The sequence below is a fragment of the Stenella coeruleoalba genome, assembly GCF_951394435.1.
Source record: "Stenella coeruleoalba genome assembly, chromosome: 1".
NCBI classification, from domain to species: Eukaryota; Metazoa; Chordata; class Mammalia; order Artiodactyla; family Delphinidae; genus Stenella; species Stenella coeruleoalba.
The window spans coordinates 185,545,989-185,564,548 of record NC_137169.1 but is presented as its reverse complement, the minus strand read 5'-3'; the positions used below and the strand labels follow the sequence as shown (position 1 = coordinate 185,564,548).

Sequence of the window (18,560 nt, the reverse complement as noted above, 5' to 3'; positions counted from 1 at the left end):
TGAATGCCAAATACGTGCTAGATATGGTGGTAGTTCTATCTGGGGACATGGTGGTGAACAAGGCAGATGTGGTATCTCATCTATGGGGCTTATAGTATGAGGAATTGAAATAAGTACAGGGTGCTATAGATAAATCTAACTTTGTGTAGACAGTTAAGATCATGCACCCAGAGATGAGTAAGAGTGAAACACACAACAATGAAATAGAAGAGTGTAGGGTTATTTTGGAACGCTTCTGAGTCTTCCCCCTGCCATAGGACACAACCATAGACACTCACACTCATACACATACCAGTGTTATAAGGGTCTTAAATTAAGGATTATATTTCTGGAAAGACCTAATTATACTTTTTAACCCAATTTTCCTGGGTTAATTGCTAGTAACTGAGCTGATATAGGCTATTGTGAGTCTTGACTCTAAGTCTTGACGTAAATCTTGACTATGTGGTGTCCCAAATAAGTATTAATGATACAGTCTCTCTATTTGTAGAGCAGCTTTAGTTCTTTCTTTCTGGTCTGTCACTTGATCCCCAGAACCACAAACTCCTGTGTGGCTGACAAAATTGCATAGGAATGCAGGCACCAGAAGAGCACATGTCATTCCATTTATAAGTCTAACTCATTTCAGCCCTCAGTTGAAAGGTATTTTGTTAATCTTAGAAACAACTAGGAACATTTTCATTGAATTAAAATGAGTTCCCTTATAGCTGTTTAGTATCAAGTAATGGATAATTTGCATCCAAGTCTAAGAAACCTTTACTTTTCCTTGAAAAGAAATTCATGGATACAATTAACAGAAAACCACCAATTACAAATTTCTGCCCAGTGGTATTCCTAGGTCTTAATTACAGTCTCTGACAATGAAAAACAACTTTGGGTTTTTCTCAGCAATAAGAACAGTCAGAAACAGTTACCTCTGAGGTCAGGAATACTGGAGCATTTGCTAGTTTATCTAAGAGATTTAAACATTTCCAAAATAACTGACCCAAAAGACAGTGTAAGCTGCTCAAGTACTTTTGAATAAGTTATAAAATCAAGGCCAATTGGAGTGGAAACCTCTTGATTTGGCAGTGCTTGGTACTATCAACCAGTGGATCAACAAAGGCAGAGAAGTCATCTTAGATTATTTAACTGGTTCTCCAAGTACACTATTTAATATGGTATTCAGTGATTATCTAAAATACGTTAGGATTAATGTCAGCTACCTAGAATGAGGAATGAAAAATGCCCCGTAGTTTCTTTTCAAATGCCTCCTTCTCTTCCTCCTCACTCCCACAAGCTGGTGATGTAGGCAGGACAAGATTAAACACTGTTTTAACTGGTCAACTGATGAAACACCTGTTATCCACCATAAGCAGCTTTCTTCTCTCACCCCAGAAATAAATCATTACTCACTGTATCCAACACAGAAAATACTTTTCCCCTCGTCTTGTTCCACGCTCCACTGCTTTTCCCTGCCCTTCAAAACACTGCCACCCTTTTCCGAGGGCCTTAGACTAATGGAATCTGGGGCTGTAAGGGACCTCAGAGGTCATGTAGTCCAACCCACCTGCCCCTACCTGCCCCCATCCTGAGACTTGTACCCATCTGGGGCACAGACTTGCAGCTTTATGAAACTAATGCCTGTTATTCTCCCTGCTCTCTCCTTTGTCCCTACAGCGCCATGGCTACTTATTCTGCCACATGTGCCAACAATAGCCCTGCACAGGGCATCAACATGGCCAACAGCATTGCCAACCTGAGACTGAAGGCCAAGGAATATAGTTTACAGAGGAACCAGGTGCCAACAGTCAACTGAGGAAAAAAATAATTAAACAGGCCTAAGAAGAAATCAAAAACCATAAGACACCTATCCTGCTCTGTCATTTCTACATCTGCTGGAAAAAAATAAAAACAAACAAACAAACACAGAAATAAACTATTGGGACCATGGCAGAGAAAAGCAGGAGAGGAGCAAAATGAAAATTAGTTAACAAATGTTCCTCCTCCCTCTGGGATACCACCACCACTTGTTTCTGTGTGTGTTAATTTTGTTTTTCCTTCTATTCATATGCTTTGCTTGATATACTCTGAGCTTCTTCAGTTAAGTTCAGCCCACCCACCCCCATGATTGTATGGGTTTTAAAAGAATCTACAGCAGCCAAAGAAACCATATATGTATATATATTCAGAATAATTGCCTATAGTCTCCTCATCGACCTGTTTGAACCTCAGTGTCTTACACTATCCTTCTTCCTAGTTCTCTGTACAGAAGCTCTAGGAACTTCTGAAAAGCCAAAGTCTTTCTGAAGAATCTGTGCCAGACATAATTCCCTTTCTCATTGTCTCCATCTCTGTTGGTCATGGTAAGCTTGTTCCATCAGCTACTGGAAAGAAAAAGCAATTGTATACAACATCTGGTCACTGGCCTGTCTGATGCAGTGTGATTGGCTATGTCTGGCTAATTCTAAGCTCTAAGTTCTAGATCTAAGCTCTAGATTTAAGCTCTAAACTATAGAGGATAATATTACCATCACTACCGCCCCTCACCCCTATCCAATCAATCAGCCATCCTAAGTTAAAGATATTTGTTGTTTCTTGAATGATTTGCTGTCATAGGCTATTTGATAGAAGATACATTTTTCACTCGAGAGAGGGAGAGACATTTCTCTAGGAAAACAAAGACTAAGTTGTGAAAGGCATGGCCTATATCTCTTTGGTGCCTTAAGGGTAGTCAGATGCACACTTATATATATACTGTATATATTTATATATTATATATATATAAAATATTCTTGCAAGCTTGAGTTTGCAGTTTCTCAAACACTACAAAGAGCAAATTTCACACCATCACCAGTGTCTTTATTTCTATGGTGATAAGACTTTTTATTAGGGATCTCATTTCCTTTCTTTCTCTACACAAAATTCTCATTACGGCCACAGAGCAATTGATAGGGCAGCTGTTTGAAAACAGGTCTAATTTTCACATTAGGGTTTTAAATAAATTAGAAACTATTTGAGGCTATGAAAATGTCCTTGAGTTTGGCACCTGAACTCTGGTGGAATGCTGATACATTCTGATCTATCACGTGAATTACACTTAGAAGAGGGAAAGCCGTTTTGTCATCTGTCCTTTTTCCACTCAACAGAAATCTGAAAGATATGCCTTTAAGTGGAATACTTAAAGGTTTATCTAAATTCTAAAAATTTAAAAGGCAATTGTGGGCTATTTTTATCTTCTAATATATTGAAATAAAGTTTCGTGTCTAGGGCTGGGAGCCAGGACTGACCTTTTCTTTGTTTCTTTCTCTTTGTTTCCACCCGTGCTTTTGTAACTTGTCAGGTAAACTTGACCAAACCATGTTACCATGCTGTGCCTTGGTTTACCTTTTTTGTAAAATGGGTTTAACAATACTTACCTACCTCACAGGGGTGTTGTGAGGCTCTAATCATTTGCTTTTTCATTCTTTCCTGTATTCTCTGTACGTCCAGCGCTTTGTAGCCATGGGAGGAAAGGGAATATAAAAGTATACCATGTTAATAGAAGGCTGCTGTACCCAGAAGCCTTGTTTTCTAGCAAGGAAGTGCTACCTTGCTGTAAATACTTATAACCTTGTATTTGGAAATGAGAAATAGGTTTATATTTGCAGACCTCTCAAAAAATCACATCATTTGACCAAAGAATAATTTAAGACACACAGAACAGACATATCTTTGACTTATGTTTTCATCCTGACCAACTTGGATTTCTAATAATTTTTATCAGTAATTTGAAAAGGTTTAGATTGATTTTGGCCAAATACGCCAACTCTGAGTGACAGGCAAGGATTTGGGATTTAAGATGCACTTTTAGTACAGAATTTTTATTTTCCCTGGCATATCAGATTAAGCTAATGGTGGTATTTTTTCAGTCAAACAGCCACCAATCTGAAAATGTATTTCCTATGTTGATTTTGAACTTCTTTTATTAAGAAGGAAGCCCATCTTATGCATTTTGCTTTCATCAGCTGATTCTCTCTTAACATACTATTAAAACATTTCTTACTGAATGGTTTATGTAGGCTGGCTGAACAACACACATTACTTGCTTCCTAAAGTATTCTTCAACTAATTCTTTTGTCCCACTAGTTGCTGCAGATTATCAAGTTTCAAAGGAACAGTGTATCCTAACAGATTAAAACGTTCTTTGTGAAATGAGTGCAGTCCAAGAAATTGGTGAACTTTTGGAGTTTGGGGAGAACAGCTAAAAAAGGATTTGGGTTATATAGTGCAGGGAAGAGACATCATAGGTGAAAAGATTTTGCTAAAAAGGGGGAAATCTTAGAAGAGGGAGTAAAGAGATAGAGGATCATGTAAAACAAGGTCATTTGAAACTTGCACCCTGACATTCATTTCCAGTGGTGAAGAGAAAAGCCTGAACCCATAACCCCAGTGCTGGATGAAATTAGGCAATTTTACCCAACACCTGGGCAAGTGCTGTCCAGGAATATCATAGAGTAACCAATGCTGTCTGCCACAGGAGCTTTTATTGCTAGTGAATCAATACCACAGACACCTATTATGTAAGCATCTGATGGAGACATGTACACAGGGTACAAGCACTCAATTTTGTTCATTCGTTATTGATTAAAAAAATAGAAGTTTGATATGTGATTTGGAGGAGTAGCCTTCTGGCTCCTAAACCAGGTGTCAACAGAGGGCCTCAGGGACACAAAATTCAAAGGCATATCCCTGTTCCTTATCATCTATACCCAGATAACAGATGAATACATACAAACTATCTGTCTGTGTCCCCAGTCCCCCCCCACCACCAAAATAAGGCACTGATTTGTAGGGTACTTGGCAGTTTAAATCAAGCAGGAAGAAGTGACCGGATAAAAAAGGGAATGACATTTAGGGTATAAAGATCTCATAAGAAATGTAATATGTAAATTATATCTTGCTTTATGATGTAAAATATACATTGTTTGCGCTAGAATAGAAATGATTCCTTTTCAATAAAAAGAAAGAAGGATACTACTATGCTGAGTCTGCTGGTTCTTTTCTCTTTGACCTTCAAAAACACATCTGCTAAGATCTAAGATTGCACTCAGAAAAGAGTGAAGGTAAGAGGGATTTATGAACAAGAGAACTTTTATCAGAGTGTAATAATATTTTCTAAAAAAGGGAAATAATCTATTCTCACAAACAAAGACAAATGGTGGGAGAAAGAGGGGACTTTTTTTTAGTATAATGGATAAGTGTAAAGTGGATCTTTTAGGAGAGTTTTGCTATTTTTCATCCACATCTTTAGTATCCACAATAACAGATATCATTAGACAAAACAGATTTTATATAAAACACAGCCTTTTCTTTTAGAAAAAAGAAGTAACAAAGTAACATTTCTTAAGCACCTATTGTTATAGCATTGTGTGTGGTAACTGGTGGAGGCGTGATGTAGAAAAACGAAATAGGAATCGAGTTTTTTCATACAAATTAAAATATGATTTAAAAGGCAACTACAGCATGAACAAATTTATGCAGTAGTTCAAGACAATAAATTAATGTGTCAAAGAAATAGAGCAGATGGGAGTTCAGAAGAGGAAGCAAGAAAACACTGTGAACTGGAATGGGAGAGGGTTTCACGGAGGAACTGGGACTTGAGTTTCATCAGCAAGGATTTGGTCAGGAGAAGGGAAAGTGATGGCTTTCAGGTAGAGGGAATGGTATGCGTAAGAAAGGATGAAGGTAGGGATACGGGAATGAGGAATTTGTTTCAGGAGCACGGCAAGATGGGCCTTGTGACTGCCTGGAGGGGTGGGATAGGGAGGGTGGGAGGGAGACGCAAGAGGGAAGAGATATGGGAACATATGTATATGTATAACTGATTCACTTTGTTATAAAGCAGAAACTAACACACCATTGTAAAGCAATTATACCCCAATAAAGATGTTAAAAAAAAAAAAAGATGGGCCTAGATGGGATGGAGAGTTTATTTTCAAGTGGAGTAGAAGAAAACACTGAAGATTGAAGCTGAGTCTTCATCTTGCAAGGTATTATGTGTCAAAGGACTGTGGACTTTTCCTCAGGCCATAGAGATTCACTGAAAATTATAAAGCAGGAAAAAAAAATGCCATGCAAAAAGTACTTCTTTAGCAGGATTGTTGTGGTAAAAGAATAAAGGTAAACTAGCGCAGAACAGAAACCGGAAGCAGAACAGAGAGAAGGGGAACAAAAAACAAAGGATGAATAGGAAATATCTTGCAAGGAAAGAATCAATAGGACTTTATGATGGGAGAAAGAGAATGGACAAATCAAAGACAACCCTGATTTGAAACCTGGGGACTAGGGGGATGAATCACTGACAAAACTGACAAAAATCAACAAAAATGGGAGAGACCCAATTACAGGGGAAGATAATTGCAGTTTTAGATGTATTATATTATTGTACCATTTGAAAACTGAAATGTAGGGACTTCCCTGGCAGTCCGGTGGTTAAGACTCCACGCTTTCACTACAGGGGGCATGGGTTTGGTCCCTACTCAGGGAACTAAGATCCCACATGCTGAGTGGCATGGACAAAAATACAAAACAAAAAACTGAAATATAAGTGTCCAGTAAGTGAAGAAGTAAGGCTTGGAACCAAGGTCAAGGATGATAGATGTTTGGGATTCATCTTTAAGGAGGTGACACCTTGAGGTACAAGTGTGAATAAGTTCTTCGAGAAGAGAAAGTGTCGTGACTCAAATAAATATTTTAATAAGTGGCTTTTGGAAGTAGTTTAGCCCAGGGAGAAAGACAGGACTTTGAAGAACATCTCCAATTAGGGAGAGAGTTACTGAAAGCAATTTACAAGGAGCTTTTTGAGAAATAGGAGAGAGGTCAGCTTGTTTGTTATCCCAGAGTTAAGGAAAGAGAAGTTTTCAAAAAGAAGGGAATGCTTAATATACTCAAATGCTGTAGAGCAGACCAGCTAACTGGGGGTGGGGAAAAGGCCATTGGATTAGTGATTTTCTAGAGTACAGTGTACTAGAGTGCTGAAAGAAGAAGGTACATTTTGGCAAGTTATGGTAAGAAGAAGTGCTTTAAAAAATGGAAGCAGTGGCTATAGACCACTTGCTTGAGACTTTTGGCATTGAAAGTGTATTAATAAGGATCCTTTCACTGGCAGGTGGCAGAAACCTATCGCACTAGTTCAAATTACAAAGAGCTTTACTTAAAGGACACTAGGGTTGCCCACTGAACCAAGAAAAATACTGCTGGAGCCAGAGTAGCCCTTGGGATCCCAGACACTGTAATGAGGCCCATACCCTTAGACCTGGCAAAGTCCACACACCCTGCCTTGGGTCTCACTAGCACTCCTCTGACTGTGCAAATAGTCTAGGGGGCCAGATGGATGTGCCCAGCTGGAATCTGCACCGTTCATTGTAGACCATCCTTCAGGCACTTGGGATTTGGAATTTCCTGTCAGAATGATCTGGAACCTGCTTTCAGGGTTTCCATAGGCCTCTTTTCCTGGGACCACTGTTTTTGGGGGATGGGGTTTGTACGTTGTCCTAGGATATGTATGCTGCAGTTGCCACCTGTGTGCGCATGTCTGCTTTTGGTGTGGGATGGGGCTGAGGTGAGAAGGGAAGTGGGTAGGCCACAGGCTGGGGGCTAGGTCCTGGCCCTTCCCTACACTGCCATGCTCTGAAAGAAAGTACAAAGCAAACAGTCTGAGAATTCTGGATGTGAACCTGGCTTTTCTGGTCATTATGGAGGGATTCATGAATGGAGGACAGTGGAGCATAATTGTTTAGCGGTTTGTTAGCCTGATTTATAATATAAGCGTGTGGACGTAACTATGCGGACCTTCATTTGTACTCTTGCCTGGGTATGGCTCTAGCACCCCCATGGATGAGAGACCTGGCTTGGCTGCCTTTTGATTTAATTTCTGGAGACTCCATTAACTAGAAATCAGTGCCAGAAAGCTTTTTGCGTCATAAATTTTGAATCTGAACCCATCCTGACCCCACTTTGTTTTTTTCTCTTAGAAATAGGACTCAGAGTTCTATGCATCTGTAGGACTTCAGCTTGAAGGCTTCTTTCAAATCTTCCTTGGGACAGGGTCACAGGAGAGTTCTGAACAGAGCTAATCTGCCCCCTATCAACCAACATCCCAATTTATTGTGATTTACATGGGTTGGGGTTTGATACCTTACATCAGGTCTATGGGGAGAGAAAACAGCAGAGAGCTTTGAGAAAGGGCCGAGAAGGGAGATTTCAGTTATCGCTTTAGCTCCTCTTAAGCCCATGTACTTTCCACTGTATTTCAAACTTCCTGACTTTGCTTAAAAAGGGGACATTTCTGTTACAGTTCACAGAGTTTGCTATGGTCTGACCCTCGGGAGTCTTGGAGATCTGGCAATGGGTTGAGATCCTCCTGGTTGTACAGAATACCTCAGGTCATGTAGTTCTAGATTTGAGGGCCTCTAATAAATGACACTCCTCTTTCACTTACCCATTTCTATATTGTTAGGTACATTTCTGTTGCAAGTGGCAGAAACCCAACTGAAATTAGGTTGAGGCAGTTTAATTAGGGTGTTTATTAGATGGATGGGAGGTAGGCCAGAGGAAGAAAAGAGGAGCCATGAGAATCAGGGTAGCTCTGAGAAGCTCAGCTACCAGAAGAGACTTGACATCACCAGAACCCTCGGTCTCTCATCTCTGCAGGCAAATTTTCTCCATGGAGTAAGGAAACTGACTGCTGGCAGAGGCAGACTTACATCCCTTCAGCTTTAGCAGAAAGATCTGAGAAACCAGCTCCTGTTATAAATGTCCTGGGAGAGGACTTTAGTGTCCTGGCTTGATTTACGCACACTCATGACCCAATCATTGTGCCCTGGGGGTGGAGGTGTACTGAGCCTCCAGACCAGGGGTGTCTGCCTTTTTCAGGCACCACTTGAGCATCAGGGCAACTCCTCTTGTCCTCACTTCTACCTCTAGTCACTACTGAAACACTCAGTCCCCAGCATATTTCCAGAGTCTTGTAGACAGAACATAAACTAAGCCAATGTACAAATGCTCCCCACTTTCATTTTCAGGCATACAATTATTGGACATCAGTCCCCATAGCAGTGGTGGCCACCTTGATAATGGATCCTTGTGTTGGTTTCCCTTTTTTCCTTTTTATTCCCTAAGCTCCTCAATCCTGCTACCTGGGATCATTTTCCAAATAAAATACCTGCATGTCAGCCATTACCTCCATCTGTGCTTTTTCGGGGGTGGGGTGGGGGAGGGCTCTGACTAATAGGAAGCTCTATTCTCTTTTGCTAGGGGCATCCTCCCCAAAACTATGTGGATTGAGTATTGGGGACCTGCTGTTACCAGATGAAAGAGAAGGAAATGAAATGTAGGCAGATAAAGATAACACAGACAGGTTGTCCCGAGCAAGGAAGGAGAGAGAAACATTTTTGACTGTAAATTGCTTTCCATCTCAATTGGTATTAACTCTTTCTTCTCACTAATGTTGGCAAATGTTTGCTGCAAATACTTCAGTTAAAATCATACCAATTCCTTTCCTCATTCTTGTAGAAGAGACAGCTAGCATTTCAACAAAGCCATTTACTCTTCTTTCTGTGCACATGGGTAGGTCTCATGCCCCAGCATCCCTTGCAGTAAGGTGTGGTCTTGTGACTAATTTTCAGACAATGGAATGAGAGAAGTGGTATTTGACAACTTCAGTCCTGGCTCATAGCTCCCATCTATGCTTTCCTTTGCTCTTCCTCCCTCTGGCTGCCTGATATGACAGCCTCTGATCAACATGGGGAACCACATTTTAAGGATGGTAAAGCAACAGTCAACCTGGAACTTGGAAAAGTGACTTCAGGAAGCAACGCTGCAACTCTCGCTGACCTGGAAACATTCTGGAGTGTTATATGGTGGGGAAATAAAGTTTTGTTCTGTCAATCTATTACATGACAAGGTCTATTTGTTAACTGCAACTCAGCCCAACCTAATACCTCCTCCCCCTTTCTCCTCCCTTTCCATTCTTCCTTCCTTCAATATCACATGCATTTCAAGATCCTTGTAACTCACTGACTTACTGTTTTCCATGAGCACACATTCTTATTCTCCCATACTGGATATTTGAATATTATAATATATAGTTTTATAGCATCTTGTGCCCTTTGGATAATACCTAATTAATTGAATATTGTAGTAAATGAGTACACTAAATATCACTTTCAATAAATTAGTGCCGGACACTCTGGAGTTCCTGGAAAATATCTCAAAATATTATTCTAGTTATAAAAAGGCAGCATTCTTGAAAGTAAGATAGCCAGGTCATCTACAAATGGAAGACATCTGAAAACTATTTCTTAGAGTCACATATTTATTTGCTTAGTGTCACTCAGTTACTCAGAGGTAAAATAAGGCTAGCGATCCTGGACAGCTAGAGAAACTCACACATGTGCACAGAAAGATGTGAACAGAAATGTCCATTATAGCACGGTTTGCAATAATAAAATATTGGAAACAAATAAAATGTCCATCAAAGAGAGAATAAACAAAACTATGATATATTCAGACAATGGAATATTATTCAAAAATAAAAAATGAATAAATGAGAAATGGCTACACATATCTACTTGGGGACCTCTCAGAAACATAGCTGTGAGAAGAAAAAATAAAAGTTGCAGAAGGATATATGACACTTTATATAAAGTTTAAAAATGCACACTAAAATCATGTTGTTTATAAACACAGATGCATGTGGTAAAAATACACATACATATAAATAAATAAAAAGATGAAATGAAAAACAATTTCAGAATATTATTTCAGAAAAGGCAATTTCTGAGTAAGGAGGTAAGGCATAGGATTGGAAGGGGCACACTGAGTGCTTCAAGTAAATCAGAACTACTTCATTTCTTAAAAAATATGAAGGTGTCTGCTCTTCTGGTGAGATGGGGCTGGGAGACGCTCTGCTCACCTTCTTGCCTGGGTTGGCATTCAGGCTCTAGGGCCGACAGAAAATCTCGTTTGAGGGTCCCACTGAGTTCCCCGGTCAGAGTGTTGTAGCTAAGGAGAGCGGCTGCTTGGGAATACTGTTCAGGCACTGCAGAAAGCCTTCTTGGAATCTGACATGTTATCACTTTGGGACCGTTGGCCTGCTGCTCCTGCCTTGGCCACATGAAGGCTCAGACTGTCCCAGTCTCTGAACTGAAGAGAACCAACACTATTAGCATATCTCTCACCACCATGAATGCAAGGTATTTCAATGAAGAGTATCAGGAGGACATCTACAAATCCTAGACTGGCATGTACAAGTTCTGAGGAATGGTAGAATAACCCAATGTATCTGGGTGACATTTGGAGACAGCTGGGACAGAGCTACAACAGGGCAAGGGCTGACACCCAACTCATAGCCCACCTTCTCCAGCCATGTGGCTGTCAGGGTCTTGGTGCTCTGGCTGGCTGTCAGGCCTGAGCCTCTGAGGTGGGAGAACTGAAATCAGGGCATTATCCACCACGGACCTCCAAGCCCCACATAATATCAATGGGAGAGAGCTCTCCCAGAGATCTCTGTCTGGACGCTAAGACCCAGCTCCACTCAATGACCAGCAAGCTCCAGTGCTGGACACCCCATGCCAAATAACTAGCACGACAGGAACACAAACCCACCCATTAGCAGAGAGGCTGCCTAAAATCATACTAAGTTCATAGACACCCCAAAACACACCACAAGAAGTGGTCCTGCCCACCAGAAAGACAAGATCCAGCCTCATCCACCAGAACACAGGCACCAGTAACCTCGACCAGGAAGCCTACACAACCCACTGAACCAAACTTACCCACTGGGGGCAGACACGAAAAACAATGGGAACTACGAACATGCAGCCTGCAAAAATGAGACCCCAAACACAGTAAGATAAGCAAAATGAGAAGACAGAGAAATACACAGCAGATGAAGGAACAAGGGAAAACTCACCAGACCAAACAAATGAGGAAATAGGCAGTCTACCTGAAAAAGAATTCAGAGTAATGATAGCAAAGATAATCCCAAATCCTGGAAATAGAATACAGAAAATAAAAGAAATGTTTAACAAGGACCTAGAAGAACTAAAGTGCAAACAAACAATGATGAACAACACAATAAATGAAATTAAAAATTCTCTAGAAGGAATCAATAGCAGAATAACTGAGGCAGAAGAATGGATAAGTGACCTAGAAGATAAAATAATGGAAATCACTACCACAGACCAGAATAAAGAAAAAAGAATGAAAAGAATTGAGGACAGCCTCAGAAACCTCTGGGACAACATTAAACACACCAACATTCAAATTACAGAGGTCCCAGAAGAAGAAGAGAAAAAGAAAGGGACTGAGAAAATATTTGAAGAGATTATACTTGAAAACTTCTTTAATATGGGAAAAGAAATAGTCATTCAAGTCCAGGAAGCACAGAATATACAGGATATATCTGAGGAGAAACACACCAAGACACATATTAATCAAACTATCAAAAATTAAATAAAAAGAAAAACATTAAAAGCAGCAAGGGAAAAACAACAAATAACATACAAGGGAATTCCCATAAGGTTAACAGCTGATCTTTCAGCATAAACTCTGCAAGCCAGAAGGGAGTGGTAGGACATATTTAAAGTGATGAAAGGGAAAAACCTACAACCAAGATTACCCTACCCAGCAATGATCTCATTCAGATTCGACAGAGAAATTACAATTTTCACAGACAAGCGAAAGCTAAGAGAATTCAGCACCACCAAACCAGGTTTACAACAAATGCTAAAGGAACTTCTCTAGGCAGGAAACACAAGACAAGGAAAAGACCTACAATAACAAACCCAAAAATTAAGAAAATGGTAATAGGAATGTACATATAGAAAATTACATTAAATGTAAACAGATTAAATGCTCCAACCACAACACATAGCCTGGCTGAATGTCGACAAAAACAAGACCGTATATATGCTGTCTACAAGAGACCAACTTCAGACCTAGGGACATATACAGACTGAAAGTGAGGGGATGAAAACAGATATTCCATGCAAAAGGAAATCAAAAGAAAGCTGGAGCAGCAATTCTCATATTGGACAAAATAGACCTTAACACAAAGACTATCACAAGAAACAAAGAAGGACACTACATAATGATCAAGGGATCAATCCAAGAAGAAGATATAAAAATTGTAAATATATAGGCACCCAAAATAGGAGCACCTCAATATATAAGGCAAATGCTAACAGCCAAAAAAGGGGAAATCGACAGTAACACAATCATAGTAGGGGACTTTCCACTTTCAGCAATGGACAGATCATCCAAAATGAAAATACATAAGGAAACATAAGCTTTAATTGACACATTAAACAAGACGGACTTAATTGATATTTATAGAATATTCCATCCAAAACAACAGAATACACTTTCTTCTCAAGTGTTCATGGAACATTCTCCAGGATAGATCATATCTTGGGTCACAAATCAAGCCTTGGTAAATTTAAGAAAGTTGAAATAGTATCAAGTATCTTTTCTGACCACAATGCTATAAGACTAGATATCAATTACAGGAAAAAATCTGTAAAAAATACAAACACATGGAGGCTAAACAATACACTATTAATAACCAAGAGATTACTGAAGAAATCAAAGAGGCAATCAAAAAATACCTAGAAACAAATGACAATGAAAACATGATGACCCAAAACCTATGGGATGCAGCAAAATCCATTCTAAGATGGAAGTTTATAGCAATAAAATCCTACCTCAGGAAACAAGAAAAATCTCAAGTGAACAACCTAAACTTACACCTAAGCAATTAGGGAAGGAAGAACAAAAAAACGCCAAAGTTAGTAGAAGGGAAGAAATCATGAAGATCAGATCAGAAATCAATGAAAAAGAAAAGAAGGAAATGATAGCAAAGATCAAGAAAATTAAAAGCTAGTTCTTTGGGAAGATAAACAAAATTGATAAACCTTTAGCCAGACTCATCAAGAAAAAAAGGGAGAAGATTCAAATCAATAGAAATAGAAATGTAAAAGGAGAAGTAACAACTGACGCTGAAGAAATACAAAGGATCATGAGAGATTACTACAAGCAACTATATGCCAATAAAATGGACACCCTGGAGGAAATGGAAAAATTCTTAGAAAAGCACAACCTACCGAGACTGAACTGGGAAGAAATAGAAAATATAACCAGACAAATCACAGGTGCTGAAATGAAAACTGTGATTAAAAGTCTTCCAAGAAACGAAAGCCCAGGACCAGATACCTTCGCAGGCGAATTCTATCAAACATTTAGAGAAGAATTAACACCTATCCTTCTCAAACTCTTCCAAAATATAGCAGAGGGATGAACACTCCCAATTTCATTCTACGAGGACACCAGCACCCTGATACTAAAACCAGAAAAAGATGTCACAAAAAAGAAAACTAGAGGTCAATATCACCAATGAACATTGACACAAAAATCCTCAACAAAATACTAGCAAACAGAATCCAACAGCACATTAAAAGGATCATACACCATGATCAAGTGGGGTTTATCCCAGGAATACATGGATTCTTGAATATATGCAATTCAATCAATGTGATACACCAAATTAACAAATTGAAGGATAAAAACCATATGATCATCCCAATAGATGCAGAAAAAACTTTGACAAAATTCAACACCCATTTATGATAAAAACCCTAGAGAAAGTAGGCATAGAGGGAACTTACCTCAACATGATAAAGACCATATATGACAAACCCACAGCCAACATCATTCTCAATGGCAAAAAACTGAAACCATTCCCACTGAGATCAGGAACAAGACAAGGTTGCCCACTCTCACTACTATTATTCAACATAGTTTTGGAAGTTTTAAGCACAGCAATCAGAGAAGAAAAAGAAATAAAAGGAATCCAAATCAGAAAAGAAGAAGTTAAGCTATCACTGTTTGCAGATGACATGATACTATACATAGAGAATCCTAAAGATGCCATCAGAAAACTACTAGAGCTAATCAATGAATTTGGTAAAGTAGCAGGATACAAAATTAATGCACAGAAATCTCTGGCATTCCTATACACTAATGATGAAAAATCTGAAAGAGAAATTCAGGACACACTCATATGTACCATTGCAACAAAAAGAATAAAATACCAAGGAATAAACCTACCTAAGGAGACAAAACACCTGCATGCAGAAAACTATAAGACACTGATGAAAGAAATTAAAGATGATACAAAAAGATGGAGAGATATACCATGTTCCTTGATTGGAAGAATCAACATTGTGAAAATGACTATACTACCCAAAGCAATCTACAGATTCAATGCAATCCCTATCAAACTACCAATGGCATTTTTCACAGAACTAGAAGCAAAAATTTAACAATTTATATAGAAACACAACAGACCCCGAATGGCCAAAGCAATCTTGAGAAAGAAAAACAGAGCTGGAGGAATCAGGCTCCCTGACTTCAGACTATACTACAAAGCTACAGTAATCAAGAAGTATGGTACAGAAATATAGATCAATGGAACAAGGAAGAAAGCACAGGGATAAACCCATGCACATATGGTCACCTTATTTTTGAAAAAGGAGGCAAGAATATACAATGGAGAAAAGTCAGCCTCTTCAGTAAGTGGTGCTGGGAAAACTGGACAGCTGCATGTAAAAGAATGAAATTAGAACACTCCCTAACATCATACCCAAAAATAAACTCAAAATGGGTGAAAGACCTAAATGTAAGGCCAGACACTATAAAACTCTTAGAGGAAAACATAAGCAGAACACTCTATGACATAAATCACAGCAAGATCCTTTTTGACCCACCTACTAGAGCAAGGGAAATAAAAGTAAACAACTGGGACCTAATGAAGCTTAAAAGCTTTTGCACAGCACAGAAACTATAACCAAGACTAAAAGACAACCCTCAGAATGGGAGAAAATATTTGCAAACGAATCAATGGACAAATCATTAATCTCCAAAATATACAAGGAGCTCATGCTGCTCAATATCAAAAAACCAAACAACCTAATCAAAAAATGGGCAGAAGACCTAAATAGACATTTCTCCAAAGAATATATACAGATTGTCAACAAACACATGAAAGGATGATCAACTTCACAAATCATTAGAGAAATGCAAATCAAAACTACAACGAGATATCACCTCACACCAGTCACAATGGCCATCATCAAAAAATCTACAAACAGTAAATGCTGGAGAGGGTGTGGAGTAAAGGGAACCCTCTTGCACTGTTGGTGGGAATGTAAATTGATACAGCCACTATGGAGAACAGTATGGAGGTTACTTAAAAACTAAAAATAGAACTACCATAGGACCCAGCAATCCCACAACTGGGCATATATCCTGAGAAAACCGTAATTCAAAAAGAGACATGGGGCTTCCCTGGTGGCGCAGTGGTTGAGAGTCCCCCTGCCGATGCAGGGGACACGGGTTTGTGCCCCAGTCCGGGAAGATCCCACATGCCGCGGAGCGGCTGTGCCCGTGAGCCATGGCCGCTGAGCCTGCGCATCCGGAGCCTGTTGCTCCGCAACGGGAGAGGCCACAACAGTGAGAGGCCCGGGTACAGCAAAAAAAAAAAAAAAAAAAAAAAAAAAAAAAAAAAAAAGACATACCACAATGCTCATTGCAGCACTATTTACAATAGGCAGGACATGGAAGTAACCTAAGTGTCCATCAATAGATGAATGGGTAAAGAAGATGTGGCAGGTATATACAGTGGAATATTACTCAGCCATAGAAAGAAACGAAATTGAGTTATTTGTAGTGAGGCGGATGGACCTAGCATGTGTCATACAGAGTGAAGTGAGAAAAACAAAAACAAATATTGTGTGCTAACCCATGTATATGGTATCTTAAAAAAAAAAAAAAGGTTCTGAAGAACCTAGGGGCAAGACAGGAATAAAGAGGCATAGGTGGAGAGTGGACTTGAGGACACAGGGAGGGAGAGGGTTGGGCTGGGATGAGGTGAGAGAGTCGCATGGACATATATACACTACCAAATATAGAATGGATCGCAGGTGGGAAGCAGCTGCATAGCACAGGGAGATCAGCTGGCTGATTTTTTTTTTTAACATCTTTATTGAAGTATAATTACTTTACAGTGGTGTGTTAGTTTCTGCTTTATAACAAAGTGAATCAGCTATGAATAAAGATATATCCCCATGTCTCCTTCCTCTTGTGTCTCCCTCCCACCCTCCCTATCCCACCTCTCTAGGTGGTCACAAAACACCAAGCTGATTTCCCTGTGCTATGCGGCTGCTTCCCACTAGCTATATATTTTACATCTGGTAGCATATATAAGTCCAGGCCACTCTCTCACTTCATCCCAGCTTACCCTTGCCCCCCCAACCCCAGTCCTCAAGTCCATTCTCTACATCTCCAACTTTATTCCTGTCCTGACCTTAGGCTCTTCGTAAGCTTTTTTTTTTTTAATTCCATATGTATATGTTAGCATATAGTATTTGTTTTTCTCTTTCTGACTTCACTCTGTATGACAGACTCTATGTCCACCCAACTCACTACAAATAATTCAATTTCTTTTCTTTTTATGGCTGAGTAATTTGTATATAATTGTATATATGTGCCATATCTTCTTAGTCCATTCATCTGTCGATGGACACTTAGGTTGCTTCCATGTCCTGGCTATTGTAAATAGAGCTGCAATGAACATTGTGGTACACGACTCTCTTTAAATTATGGTTTTCTCAGGGTATATGCCCAGTAGTGGGATTGCTGGGTCCTATAGTAGTTCTATTTTTAGTTTTTAAGTAACCTCCATACTGTTCTCCATAGTGGCTGTATCAATTTACATTCCCACCAACAGTGCACACCCTCTCCAGCATTTATTGTTTGTAGATTTTTTGATCATGGCCATTGTGACTGGTGTGTGGTGATAGCTCATTGTTTTGATTTGCATTTCTCTAATGATTTGTGAAGTTGATCATCCTTTCATGTGTTTGTTGACAATCTGTATATCTTCTTAGGAGAAATGTCTATTTAGGTCTTCTGCCCGTTTTTGGTTTGGGCTGTTTGTTTTTTTGATATTGAGCTGCATGAGCTGCTTGTATATTTTGGAGATTAATCCTTTGTCAGTTGCTTCATCAGAAAATATTTTCTCCCATTCTGAGGGCTGTCTTTTACTCTTGTTTATGGCTTCCTTCGCTGTGCAAAAGCTTTTAAGTTTCATTAGGTCCCATTTGTTTATCTTTGTTTTTATTTCCCTTTCTCTAGGAGGTGGGTCAAAAAGGATGTTGCTGTGATTTATGTCATAGAGTGTTCTGCCTATGTTTTCCTTTAAGAGTTTTATAGTGTCTGGCCTTACATTTAGGTCTTTAATCCATTTTGAGTTTATTTTTGTGTACAGTGTTCTAATTTCATTCTTTGATGTTTAGCTGTCCAGTTTTCCCCGTACCACTTATTGAAGAGGCTGTCTTTTCTCCATTGTATATTCTTGCCTCCTTTGTCAAAAATAAGGTGACCATATGTGTGTGGGTTTATCCCTGGGTTTATCTATTCTGTTCCATTGATCTATATTTCTGTTTTTGTGCCTGTACCATACTGTCTTGATTACTGTA

The 18,560-nt window shown here is 39.3% G+C and overlaps 1 protein-coding gene and 1 long non-coding RNA gene across 6 annotated transcripts in view; one reads left to right on the top strand and one right to left on the bottom strand.

Moving 5' to 3' along the window:
• The window catches only part of PRRX1 (paired related homeobox 1), a 73,941-nt gene extending 68,994 nt beyond the window's left edge, over positions 1-4,947 (top strand). For 3 of the 4 annotated variants that reach the window (XM_079918282.1, XM_079918281.1, XM_079918280.1), the window contains exon 5: positions 1,660-1,790. Coding sequence is in view for 1 of the 4 variants with exons in the window: in XM_079918283.1 (XP_079774409.1) it covers positions 1,660-1,798 (139 nt within the window). In the remaining 3 variants the exon portion in view is untranslated. Of the gene's footprint in view, positions 1-1,659 lie in introns of all 4 variants that reach the window. The other variant, XM_079918283.1, reaches the window with a different exon arrangement.
• Positions 1-18,560, bottom strand: part of LOC307184679 — a 554,503-nt gene that overhangs the window by 25,508 nt on the left and 510,435 nt on the right. For both annotated transcript variants that reach the window (XR_013827789.1, XR_013827790.1), the window contains exon 5: positions 3,399-3,473. This is a non-coding gene — a long non-coding RNA (uncharacterized lncRNA). The remainder of the gene's footprint in view (positions 1-3,398; positions 3,474-18,560) is intronic.